The following is an 11,155-nucleotide window of genomic DNA, read 5'->3' on the forward strand; positions in this document are numbered from 1 at the left end:
GTCCACAAGTTAGTTTCTATTAAAAGCTCATTTTTTAGCTTTAAATGCAGAGGTTAATTGGTGGCCAATTCATAACATAACACGAATATGAATGGTTCATACTAAGCTAAACAAAAACTGCTCCCGGCAAACGGCTGAATGGATTCAACAATGGTAAAATGGCTGTTTACCTAAAGAAGTGATGTGTTAAAGCATGCACACATTAAGTGGCTTTGGAGAAAAGCGCCTTCAAAATGACAAATAACATGTATTTGGGTGTAGGCTAATTGAAGGAATTACCAGAATGACCCGATTGCTCAAAGCAAATGGTGGGGCAAACTGAGGTCTCCATGGATTTTTACTGGAAGCAGCAGCGGCCGCCCATTAAAACCGAGCACAGGCGCAAACGCTCCGGATTGGTGGAGAACTCAACAGCGCACAAACAGACTGAGAGAGAGAAAGATCGCTGAACACCGGCGGATGAGAGAGGAGAAAGAAAGTGAGACAGAGAGGGAGAGAGCAGCAGAGTGAAAGAAAGACACGCAGAAACATGGAATCTAACACGGAGAAAACATTCGCGGACTTTTCTGGATCCTGGAAAATGAAAAGCTCCGAAAACTTCGAGGAGCTTTTGAAAGCGCTCGGTGAGTCTTAAAGAATCGTCATTATATCTAATTTTCAAACCCATTTATTTATGAATTATTCTGCTACTTAAATTTAGGATATTCAAAAAGTTGTCTTACATTATTAGATGAGAAATTGCAAATGATAAAGTTATTTTCATACACTGGAAACCAAATTATTCATTAGATTTAATCATTTCTTAATCGTTGCAAACAGTTTATAAGTGCTGAATTTAAGCAAACAAATTAAATTGTCATGTTCAACTTCATTTGTTTGTTTGAATTAAGCCAATATTTGCAACCACTCACCCAAAAAGTGTTCAGTCAATTCAATGAATTATTTTTTTCTCTGTTTGTTGTGAGTCTTTAAAAAAGAAGAAGTTTGCTTTAGATTGTTAAAAGAAATCTTTTTTTTTTTAAATCTGGGACAAAAAAACTGTTTATTAGCTATATATTTATTTTTAAAAATTAATTAAACTTTAAATTTTTTATCATCTGACAAGAAAATTAAGCCATGAACATCCTGAATGACTGCATGTGATGTCAGGATCTTTATTTATATATAATTTAAAAGAAACATCAATGGGAAGCTGCATGGAAAAAAGTTCTGCTTCATTTCCTCGTGGGATTGTGATTAGACTCACAGACCCTAATACAGGGCCCCTCGGCCAGCCGCTAGGCTCTGCAGACACACCGTCCCTCGACCCCAATTATTCACTCCAGGGCAAGTTCACTTAGATCAAGTTTGCTGGCGCCCCTAATTGAAACAAACGGGACAGTGAGTTCACTGTCTTGGCTTAATAGTTTAAAGGCTTACATTTCCCTGGGTGTTTTATGATTGCATAAATGTGTGACTGCAGTTTAAATTGTAAAGCATTCCAGTGCAGACTGGACACGCTCATTAAGAACAGGAAACTGAGCGAGGGAAAAGTTGCTTTGATTGTTGATCATGATGAATGAGCTTTTAATTTCATGTGTACATGTGTGTTCTACAGGTGTAAATGTCTTTCTTAGGAAGATTGCAGTTGCAGCAGCTTCCAAACCAGCAGTTGAGATCTCACAGCAGGGGGAGAGCCTGTCTGTTCAGACCTCCACCAGCGTTCGGACCACTCATGTGTCCTTCACGGTGGGCGAGTCCTTCAATGAGACTACGGTGGATGGACGACCATGCACAGTACGCCACAAATTCTCTCTATTAATTCAGCATTCAGAACTTTAGAATATTAAATATTTCTATTAGAATTATATAATACATTTTAATATTATAATTTATCTCTGTAAATTGCATTCCTCTGTTAGACTTTGCTGCAATTCTACAGTTATTTACTGCAAAAACACCCAGTAAAATACTACATTCATTTTTTACAGTTTACTACTGTAATATGCACTGGATTGTGGCTCATTTTAAAACTTTTACAGTAGCTATTAAGTATTATAAATTTGCGGTATTCTACTGTAATGAAAGTAATCAAGTACTGCTACTGTAATTGAAGAAAATTATGAGACAGTTGATGAAAATCTATGTTTAGAATTTATTTAATTCAACAGAAAATACTAAAAATAAAGGTTTTGTACTGCTAGTGTAAAACGTAAATAAATTACAGTAAAAGTACTGTAAAAATTGCCACACTGTAAAATTAAAATCTCTTAAAGGGGATTTTACCATAAAAAGAAGTTGTGGTAAAGCTATTTTACAGTAAAATGAAATTGCACTATAGGGCCCTGCTAATGTAAAACATATTTACATGTAAGTTACTATCAGTTGCTGTAACTGGCAACAGTAAATTACCGCAAAAATATAATAAAATGTCTAAAAGTGCACATAAGCATACAGCAGGAATAATGTACTCTCTCTAGCCAAAAAGAGTACTCAAATATTGTGTCGGACCACTTTTAGCCCTGATAACATTTTGCATTCATAAAGACAATGTTTTGATGACCTTAATGCCATGTCACAAAGTTAATTTCTATTCAGAGGTGCATTTTTGGCTTTAAATGCTGAGGTTAAGCTTAATTGATGCTTGATCTAGATAGGTTAATCTTCTGGTTGCTATTCGGGAATAGGGTCATGGGATACGTCTTCAAACATTGTTAAATAAGAACTGAAAAAACATACAAACTACATTGGTTTGGGTAAAAATAAACACATCTGTAGCATATTAATAGTCAGTGTTGGGGTAAAGTGTTGCAATCTTTTGTTAATTCTTTACAAAAATTACTAAATATGTTACTTAGTTAATGTTTTAGGAAATTAATACGTTATGGTACTTTTTTCATGTAAAATGTATTTGGCAGCATGGTGGCTCAGTGGACAGCACTGTCGCCTCACAGCTAGAAGGTCACTGGTTCAAATCCCGGCAGGGCCAGTTGGCATTTGTGTTTTGGCGTGGGTTTCCTCCAAGTCCTCAGTTTCTCCCACAATCCAAAGACGTGCTATAAGTGAATTAAATAAAATAAATTGGCTGTTGTGTATGAGTGTGTATGGGTGTTTCTTTTTAACTGTTTATTTTTATTTTTTATTTTTGTAAAAACATATTCACATTTAAGCTAGAAATACAGTAAGTAGCATGTTTCTACATCATATACAACAACACGTCTGCATTTTATGAAATTTCTCTTAACAAAGGGATAGGAAAACATCATTAAATAAATGTAAAAACAATGTAAATGGCTCGACGTTTTTAAAAGTAACTCGTTATTTTACAAGTTACATAAAAAGTAATCTGATTACATTTTTGCATTACTTGTAATGCGATACCAGACACTATTAATCCCTGCGACAAAGGGCTAGTCTCCTAAAGATTGCTTGAAATAAAATTACAATGTTTATTTTGCTAGCTCACACTGTTCTTCTTAAGTCGAATACTTAATCTGTGCCAGTTTTCTGGTAATCTTTAACATTTCTTCCATGTTAGGAGTGGCAGTCCTTCTGTTGACGTCAACCTGGGTTTCCAAAGCTCTCTTACCATTAATTTGCGATTTAGGGTTGGTTTACGTTTAAGGGAATGATGCGCAAAAGAAAGCCTCGCGCGCTTCTCAATATTTCGTTATATTTCAGTACGTCAACACACTGAAATAAAAGTCTCAGCAACTTCCGGTTCACGCGGACATTAACCATTAGCTTCTAAATACAAACAGTGACTGTTGTGGCCAGATGGTGTATTATTTGCACTATTTAAAAAGTTTCCTATTATAAAAAGAATCATAAAAATGTAGTATTGTTATTATTTTCTTATACTATTCTTTCACTTCTCAAACTTTACCTTTTTATAGACACAAACACTAATAATAACCTATTTAATTTCTCCTCAGAGTTTTCCGAAATGGGAAACGGACTGTAAAATCTCTTGCGAGCAGACGCTACAGAAGGGGGAGGGGCCTGAGACATCATGGACACGAGAACTGACCAATGATGGCCAGATGATTCTCGTAAGTACAACACTGAGTATTACAGCTAAATGAATATATCGATGTTGTTGACTCCTATTCATTATTGACGATGAGTGGATGTTCACATTCATTATAGTCACGCAGCTCACATTTAGGCCAATTACAGTTAACAAGTCCCTCACCGTCTGTCTTGGCAGTTCCTAATTGATATTTTGCAGCTTTCGCTAAGTTAAATAAGTTTTGCATGAATGAAAGACAGCGTTCTTTGAATTCAGAGAACAAGATGTGATCTGGTATGTGAATATTAAACATGTGTTGCGATGTTGAAAGCCTGTCGGATATCAATTGCAAATTGTCTAAGCAGTCGGATGGGAATGTTTATTTTTCAGACTATGAGAGCCGGAGATGTTGTCTGCACTCGGGTGTATGAACGAGATTGAAGGATCTGAGTCCACTCCATCTCAACTCAACTGTCATTTTGTGGAGGAAGAAAAAAATGCTAGTTTATTACTGCACAAATTCCCTGTCCTTTCACCCTTTTGTTTGACATATTAGGTTTGTAAGTCAGAGAAAGAAAGGTGTTTGAAGGATCAGACATTGTGGTAAGACTGTACAATAACAGTACATGAATAATGATGTACTAATATGTAAACCAAACATTGCTCTATTATGAACTAATGGTGAGTTTATGCATATGCTAATCATAAACTAAATTTGACTACAACATGAGTCATTTGTTAGTTCATTTTAAATGTATTATTTAACTCCTTAGTTTAAGCTAAACGCAACTTACATGAACTCATGACCTGCTAATGTATATTTATGCAATGACTTTACTTGAAGGGGCACATTATCATTAACTCATTCTTACTCAGGAACTCCTTTGTTTAAACTGTTCATTTTGGTGTACACAACACTACTGTTCTACTGTTTTTCAATGTAAACACACACTTGAGGGACGTACATGACATTGCGTTTAACACAAGAGTTCATGAGTTATTAAGAATGAGTTAATAATTATGTGCCCCTCCAAGTAAAGTCATGACAGAACTCTTTTTCTGTAGTTAAAGTTAGTTGAAGGGGCACATTATCATTAACTCATTCTTAACTACTCATGAACTCCCCTGTTTAAACTGTTCATTTTGATGTAAACAGAACACTTTTCTATTGTTTCTCAGTGTAAACACACACTTGACGGACATACAAGACTGTTACGTACAAACACAGGAGTTCATAAGTCATAAAGAATGAGTGAATAATTAAGTGCCCCTCCAAGTAAAGTCATGAAAGAATACTTTTTCTGTAGTTAAAGTTAATTGAAGGGGCACATCATCAATAACTCATTATTAACTACTCAAACCTCTTTGTCTTAAACGTTCATTTTGGTGTAGACAGAACACTTTCTATTGTTTCTCAATGTAAACACACACTTGATGGTTGCACATGACCGTAACATTTTAACAGAAGAGTTCACGAGTCCTTAATAAGTTCATGATAATGAACCTCTCCGAGTAAAGTCATGACATAAAGATACATTACCAGGTCATGAGTTCATGTAAGCTACATTTAGCTAAAATTGAAGTGTTGATTAATACATTCATTTACAAACATGAACTAACAATTAATTATAACCTAGGCTCATTTTGATTATGTACCTTGATATACATTTTTGGAGAGCACCAAATACATCCCAGGAGCTAAATTTTTTGCAGTTTTTGTTTTCGCGACTCCACCAGAGGCCGATGTGTACACTTTTTGAGATCTCAAATTTCTCTTGCGAGGGCCATTCGTGCCTGCTGTTCTCAAGAAAATCCCCCAGAGGCCGCTGTCGACTGACTGACTAACCAATCCCCCTATCCACTGTCAGGATTCTGCCACTCTGGTCTTGTTAATCCTTGTTTTAGTGGCAGAATCCAGACACTAGTCCTGTCATGTCTTGTGTTGTGTTGTGCTCGACTTGAGTTTTCACGGGTCGAGCACAGCTTTTGCAATTGTGTTTGTCTCTGTATGAGCGCCATTTGTGAGCACGCTTTGACCGTGCGCGTTCCCCCTTGATGCGGGCGCGTGAGGTCCGGACGTGTTTGCAATTGCGCGCTCTTGCCCGGGTGTTCGTTCTGCAGCGTAGTGTTTCATTCCTAGCGTCTCAGTCTAGTTGGTTTCGGTCGGCGCTGAGATGAAACATGCAAGCTGTGTGTGTGAGTGCACGGTGAGTGTTTTCATTCATCGTGTACTCGTGTCTCGCGTTCAGTCTTTTGCTGGTGTTGTGTTTAGAACGTGGTTCATGTTTACTTGAATGAGTTCTCTCATTGGCTGTGTGTTCTAGTCTCGTTTTATGTGAGCGGATGGCTTGTGTTGTCTCTTTGTGTCATGTGCTCTCCCGTCTATTGTCTAGTCCTACCCTCCTTGTTGACCCATTATTAGTTTATTAGATTCACCTGTTTGTGTTAATTTATTTTTGCTTATATTCTCCTCATGTCTGCTGTCCTGTGCCAGTTCGTCGTCGATTATTTCCCTGTCCTGTTGTGTCCAGCCCTGCCTTTTCCTGCCTGCCCAGTCAAGTTTGTTTTTTGCCTTTTAATTAATGTTTTCCCCCTCTGGTTAGTTTGTTTTGCCTCTTCTTGTTTTATTCTTATTTTACAATAAAGGATTTTGTCTGCAATTGGGTCCTCGCTCCTTTTCCCCAACCTCCGACCGTGACACCCACCCCCTTCCATAAACGATAGTGTTTTCAAAAGCACCGATTGACCCACATCCCTAAGCCCAACCGACATTGTTTTCAAAAGCAACCCAGAAGCCCTAGCCCTCACCGCAGCTTGATTTTTACCACATTTTCAGATTTTACCACATTCTCACCCAGTTATTTACTTGTTTGTTCACCAAATTCGAACCCTATCATTACGGTCAACTTCGCTCTGCTTCTCAAATCCTCCGACGTACATGGCGAGCCCCTGGAAAGCCGTCCACATGGAGGTAAGCAGTCAGCTGAATAGCACAAAAAGGAATGACATCATACCGCCCTGTAGCATTCGTTTTGAAAACGAAATGCAGACATACGCTCCTTTGATCTCGTGATTTCCAGAAATGTATATAGGGCTATGTTTTCAGAATGAGCCTAAGGTAGCTGTTATTCATTCATGAACTCAAAAGTTAGTTCATAATTAGCGCATGTCTTAATTCATTATTAGTTCTAAATGAAGTAATGTTTATTACATATTAGTATATAATTATTCATGTACTGTTATTGTACAGTGTTTCCCCAGTCGTACTTGTTTAAAGATGGAAGAATTTTGACGCATTATCTGAAAATTGTATTTATTGTTATTGTTTGTGCCTTTAATGTTGCAGTTTCATGTATATACCACAATGTGGCTTATCGATCAGAAATGTTTTTGGCAATAAAACTTTACACATGTAAACCCCTTATGATTGCTTTATTGTTATCATGTCTCCTGGATGTATAAATCTCTTTGACGTTGACCTCGGCTGCTCTTTTCCACTTAATGTTATGCCTCATTCCTTCACTTCAGAATGCTCTGTTCTCTCTTTCTGTCTCCCGATCCAACCACTTGCAGGTTCGAACAACACTATAAATTTGTATTTCATGAGAGCACATCAATTGGGCGATTCCCTGGCAAGGGTGATCAGGGGAAAGAGTATGGAAAGACTGAGCAAATGTTAGAAAAGAAAATAATTTCACATTTTTACGGTTACATTCCCACTGCACTTTCTCCCATCTGCTGCTAGTTATCTCATGAGGTCAGAGAGAATGTCTGTCATTCCTCATTCTCTTTCTTTTTGTCTTTCTACAGCCAGATCCTCAATCCAAACTTGCTTTTTAAAAAGGAAACCTAGGACACGCATCTAAACGTTGAACAAGTAATCAATGCAGAAAAGTTGAGGATTAAAATGCAAAGTAAAATGCTTTCTTCTACTCCTTCTGTCTTTCTCTTTGCCTTGGACAGAATTTATTCAGCGGTGGTGTGTTTTTTCAGTCTGCTGCCAATGATGAATTTTCCAGGTTTCCAGACAACAGAGCTCACAGTAGACTTATTCAGTGCACTTTTCATTTGAGTTCAAACGATTCTCAGTGGTCCTGTTAAGAGGTTTTTGCTCATATAACCTGTGAGCTCTGAAAGTGTGCATGTGCTGCTGTGTACAGAGGTTGACATTGAGTTTACATGCTTTTTGGAGGAGGTTGAGAAAGTTCATAAACTCTGCGTAATGATATTACAGACCATGACAACATTTTTGTGGTGTTTGTAAAAGCAAGAATCATTTACCACATATCAGCAACCCCACAAACATCCCTTAGAACACCCTTAAACCACCTACGAACCCTTTGTAACTAACCAGAAAACATTAAAATCCTCCAGCAATATTTATGAACACCCAAAACTATCTAGAAAAGACATAAAAACCACACCTACACCATTAATGACTATCTTGTAATGCTCTAGAAATCATCAAAGAGACATTTACAACTACAAACAACTAATCCAAAACACACTAAAGCCACCTAGAACCTCTTTGTAACTTATCAGAAAACATTACAATCCTCCAGCAATATTTAAGAATGCCCCAAAAACAATCTAGAAAAACAACCACACCTACACCTTTAATGACCAAAGAAGCCGATTGCTACAAACCATTTGAGTTAAAAAAAACTAATCTATATGAGTACTGTGAACTTACTCCATTTAGGTTGAAGTAATGAGGTATTTACAGGTTTTCTCAGTTGCTTTGGTGCGTTTCTCACAACACCCAGTGCATTTCTGCACAACAGTTAATGCATTTCTCAAAACAATTAGTGCAAAACCTAGCTGATAACCTGCAAAAGCGCGTCAAATGCTCAAAATGGATAGTTCATTCCTCAAAAGCAAGTATTCATGTCAATCAAAGAGTCAGTATCATCAAAATGAAAAGTGCTGACACCATTGTTTATGAACAAGATAGTCAAATGGCTTAGTCATCTTTTCATTATGAGTTTACTCTGGACATTTTTCAATGCAAAAAAAGTCAGATTTTTGGTGACACTTCCTGAAAATGCTCAAGACAGCACTGTATACTATTTGCACAGCCATATGAAAACTACAGTAAAGTTGGACATCACTGCATTAACTGAGTTATCAGAGTACAAGACACTAAATATGTGTGTTTCACATTTTTCCTGCATTTGCTCTTTACAATCCTAATTTATTTACAGCATTGTGCAAAAGATTAAACACACCCTTATTTACAACAAACATAAACTCCCTTCTGGGAGCTGTGCACAACTGTAAACAATATTGCTGTACATATTGGAACTGAACCTACAACACACACAGTTCTGTAAATCATTCATCAAATTGTTCAATTTTAAAGACATTTTCAGGAAAATAAAGTTTAATTATTTTTTTAATAAAGTTTGTTTGACCGATTTTGACATCTAGTTCAACAGTTTTGTTTGTAATGACTCAAGTAATGAAATGAGGACTATTAGTTTTATATATAATGACTATTCAGCATTTACAAGTTTAGTTAATTTTGACTGACATGACATGACAAATGATAATGTTATAAACAGCAGAGAGTTGTATGAAAGCAATTGATGCATGTCCAAAAGCATTTGCTGAAAGGAATGAAAAACTGCTACTAGGATGTGCACAAATGACTAATTGTTTTGAGAAATGCATGACCTGTTGTGCAAATGTAAATAGTGTTGTGAGAAATGCACCAAAGCGACTGAGAAAAACTGTAACAACTACAAACAACTAATCCAAAACACACTAAAGCCACCTAGAACCTCTTTGTAACTTATCAGAAAACATTACAATCTTCCAGCAATATTTAAGAATGCCCCAAAAACAATCTAGAAAAAAAACATAGCAACCACACCTACACCTTTAATGACCAAAGAAACCAATTGCTACAAACCATTTGAGTTAAAAAACTAATCTATATGAGTACTGTGAACTTACTCCATTTAGGTTGAAGTAATGAGGTATTTAATTAACTCATTACCTTCAACACTGAGCTCAAAACTCTTTTCAAATGAGTAGATTTAACTTTCAGGCAATTTTGAGTTAACCACTTATTTCATTTGATAAAGTTGACTGCTGGATTTTAAAGTGTAGCTATCATATTAGATATGACAAATATATGTGGAAATGTAGTCAATGCACATTTATTCAATTCAATTTAATTCAGCTTTATTTGTATAGCGCTTTTACAATGTAGATTGTGTCAAAGCAGCTTCACATAAATGGTCATAGCAATAGTGTAGTTCAGTTTTTAGTGTTTAAGTTCAGTTCAGTTCAGTTTAGCTCAGTTCAGTGTGATTTAATCATTACTGAGAGTTCAAACACTGAAGAGCAAATTCATCGTATGCGTAGCTCTACCAATCCTGAACCATGCGAGGCAGTGGCAACAGCGGAGAGGGAAAAAAAACTTCACCTGATGGGAGTGAAGAAAAAAAACCTTGAGAGAAACCAGACTCAGTTGGGCACGACCATTTTAATTTCTCCGCTGGTCAAAAGTCTTGTGCAGAGCTTCAGTCACCGCGGTGGAGGCTGGAAGATGGCCTCAGCGAAGACTCGTCTGTCCCTGGAGCGTCGCTGGAATCAGACTCATGTTCTCCACTCCCCCATGACCATCAGCGCAGCAGCAGCTCAGGATATGGCCTGGTCCCGGATATGGAAACCTTGGGATCATCTCGTCGCTGGTCTTGGATCCAATCAGTGACTCCGCATAATCTGAGGACTTCGGGATGAGTACCCTCAGGTGAAATAGAGAATAAAGAGAATAATTAGCGTAGCTGCTGTTCATAGTGTATATAAGCAAGATGAAGAAGCCTGTGTGGATGAATACATTTGTGTGAGACATGTTGCTCAGCATTAACTTTTACGCATTCCATGTGTCTGTTTGGGCTTCTTGACTCAATTTACAATTCCGCGATTGTGCCAAAATGCTTTCAGACTTGCACATATTATTCATATCCGCTGTGACGCCTGGTGTGTTCACCGCTCACCTCGTTAACAAGATTAATAATGCAAAAACTCTAGAACCGGGTCATCAAGTCGTCATTATGTATTTAGTTTTTGCCTCATGTGGCTTAAGGCCGTTGTGGTGGTGGTATGCACCAAATGAGGCCCAGATCCTGATTTCTGGCCCTCTTTAATTGACAC

The 11,155-nt window shown here is 37.2% G+C and overlaps 1 protein-coding gene across 3 annotated transcripts; it reads left to right on the top strand.

Annotated features, from left to right (window-relative positions):
* Positions 1 to 411: 411 nt before the first annotated feature.
* crabp2b (cellular retinoic acid binding protein 2, b) lies at positions 412 to 7,408 on the top strand. 3 transcript variants are annotated; one of them, XR_015515897.1, is made up of 5 exons: positions 462 to 623; positions 1,598 to 1,776; positions 3,915 to 4,031; positions 4,382 to 4,776; positions 5,535 to 7,408. XR_015515897.1 is itself a non-coding variant. In NM_001320394.1 (4 exons), the coding sequence occupies exons 1-4, from the start codon at positions 530 to 532 to the stop codon at positions 4,430 to 4,432; spliced, it is 441 nt and encodes a 146-aa protein (NP_001307323.1). In that variant the 5' UTR covers positions 412 to 529; the 3' UTR covers positions 4,433 to 4,775. The 3 variants fall into 3 exon arrangements, 1 of the variants encoding a protein (NP_001307323.1); XR_015515898.1 differs by having other exon boundaries at positions 4,382 to 4,721; positions 5,543 to 7,408; NM_001320394.1 differs by lacking the exon at positions 5,535 to 7,408 and having other exon boundaries at positions 412 to 623; positions 4,382 to 4,775.
* Positions 7,409 to 11,155: the final 3,747 nt, after the last annotated feature.

Source organism: Danio rerio, chromosome 19 (genome assembly GCF_052040795.2).
Source record: "Danio rerio strain M-AB ecotype USA chromosome 19, GRCz13ab, whole genome shotgun sequence".
NCBI classification, from domain to species: domain Eukaryota; kingdom Metazoa; phylum Chordata; class Actinopteri; order Cypriniformes; family Danionidae; genus Danio; species Danio rerio.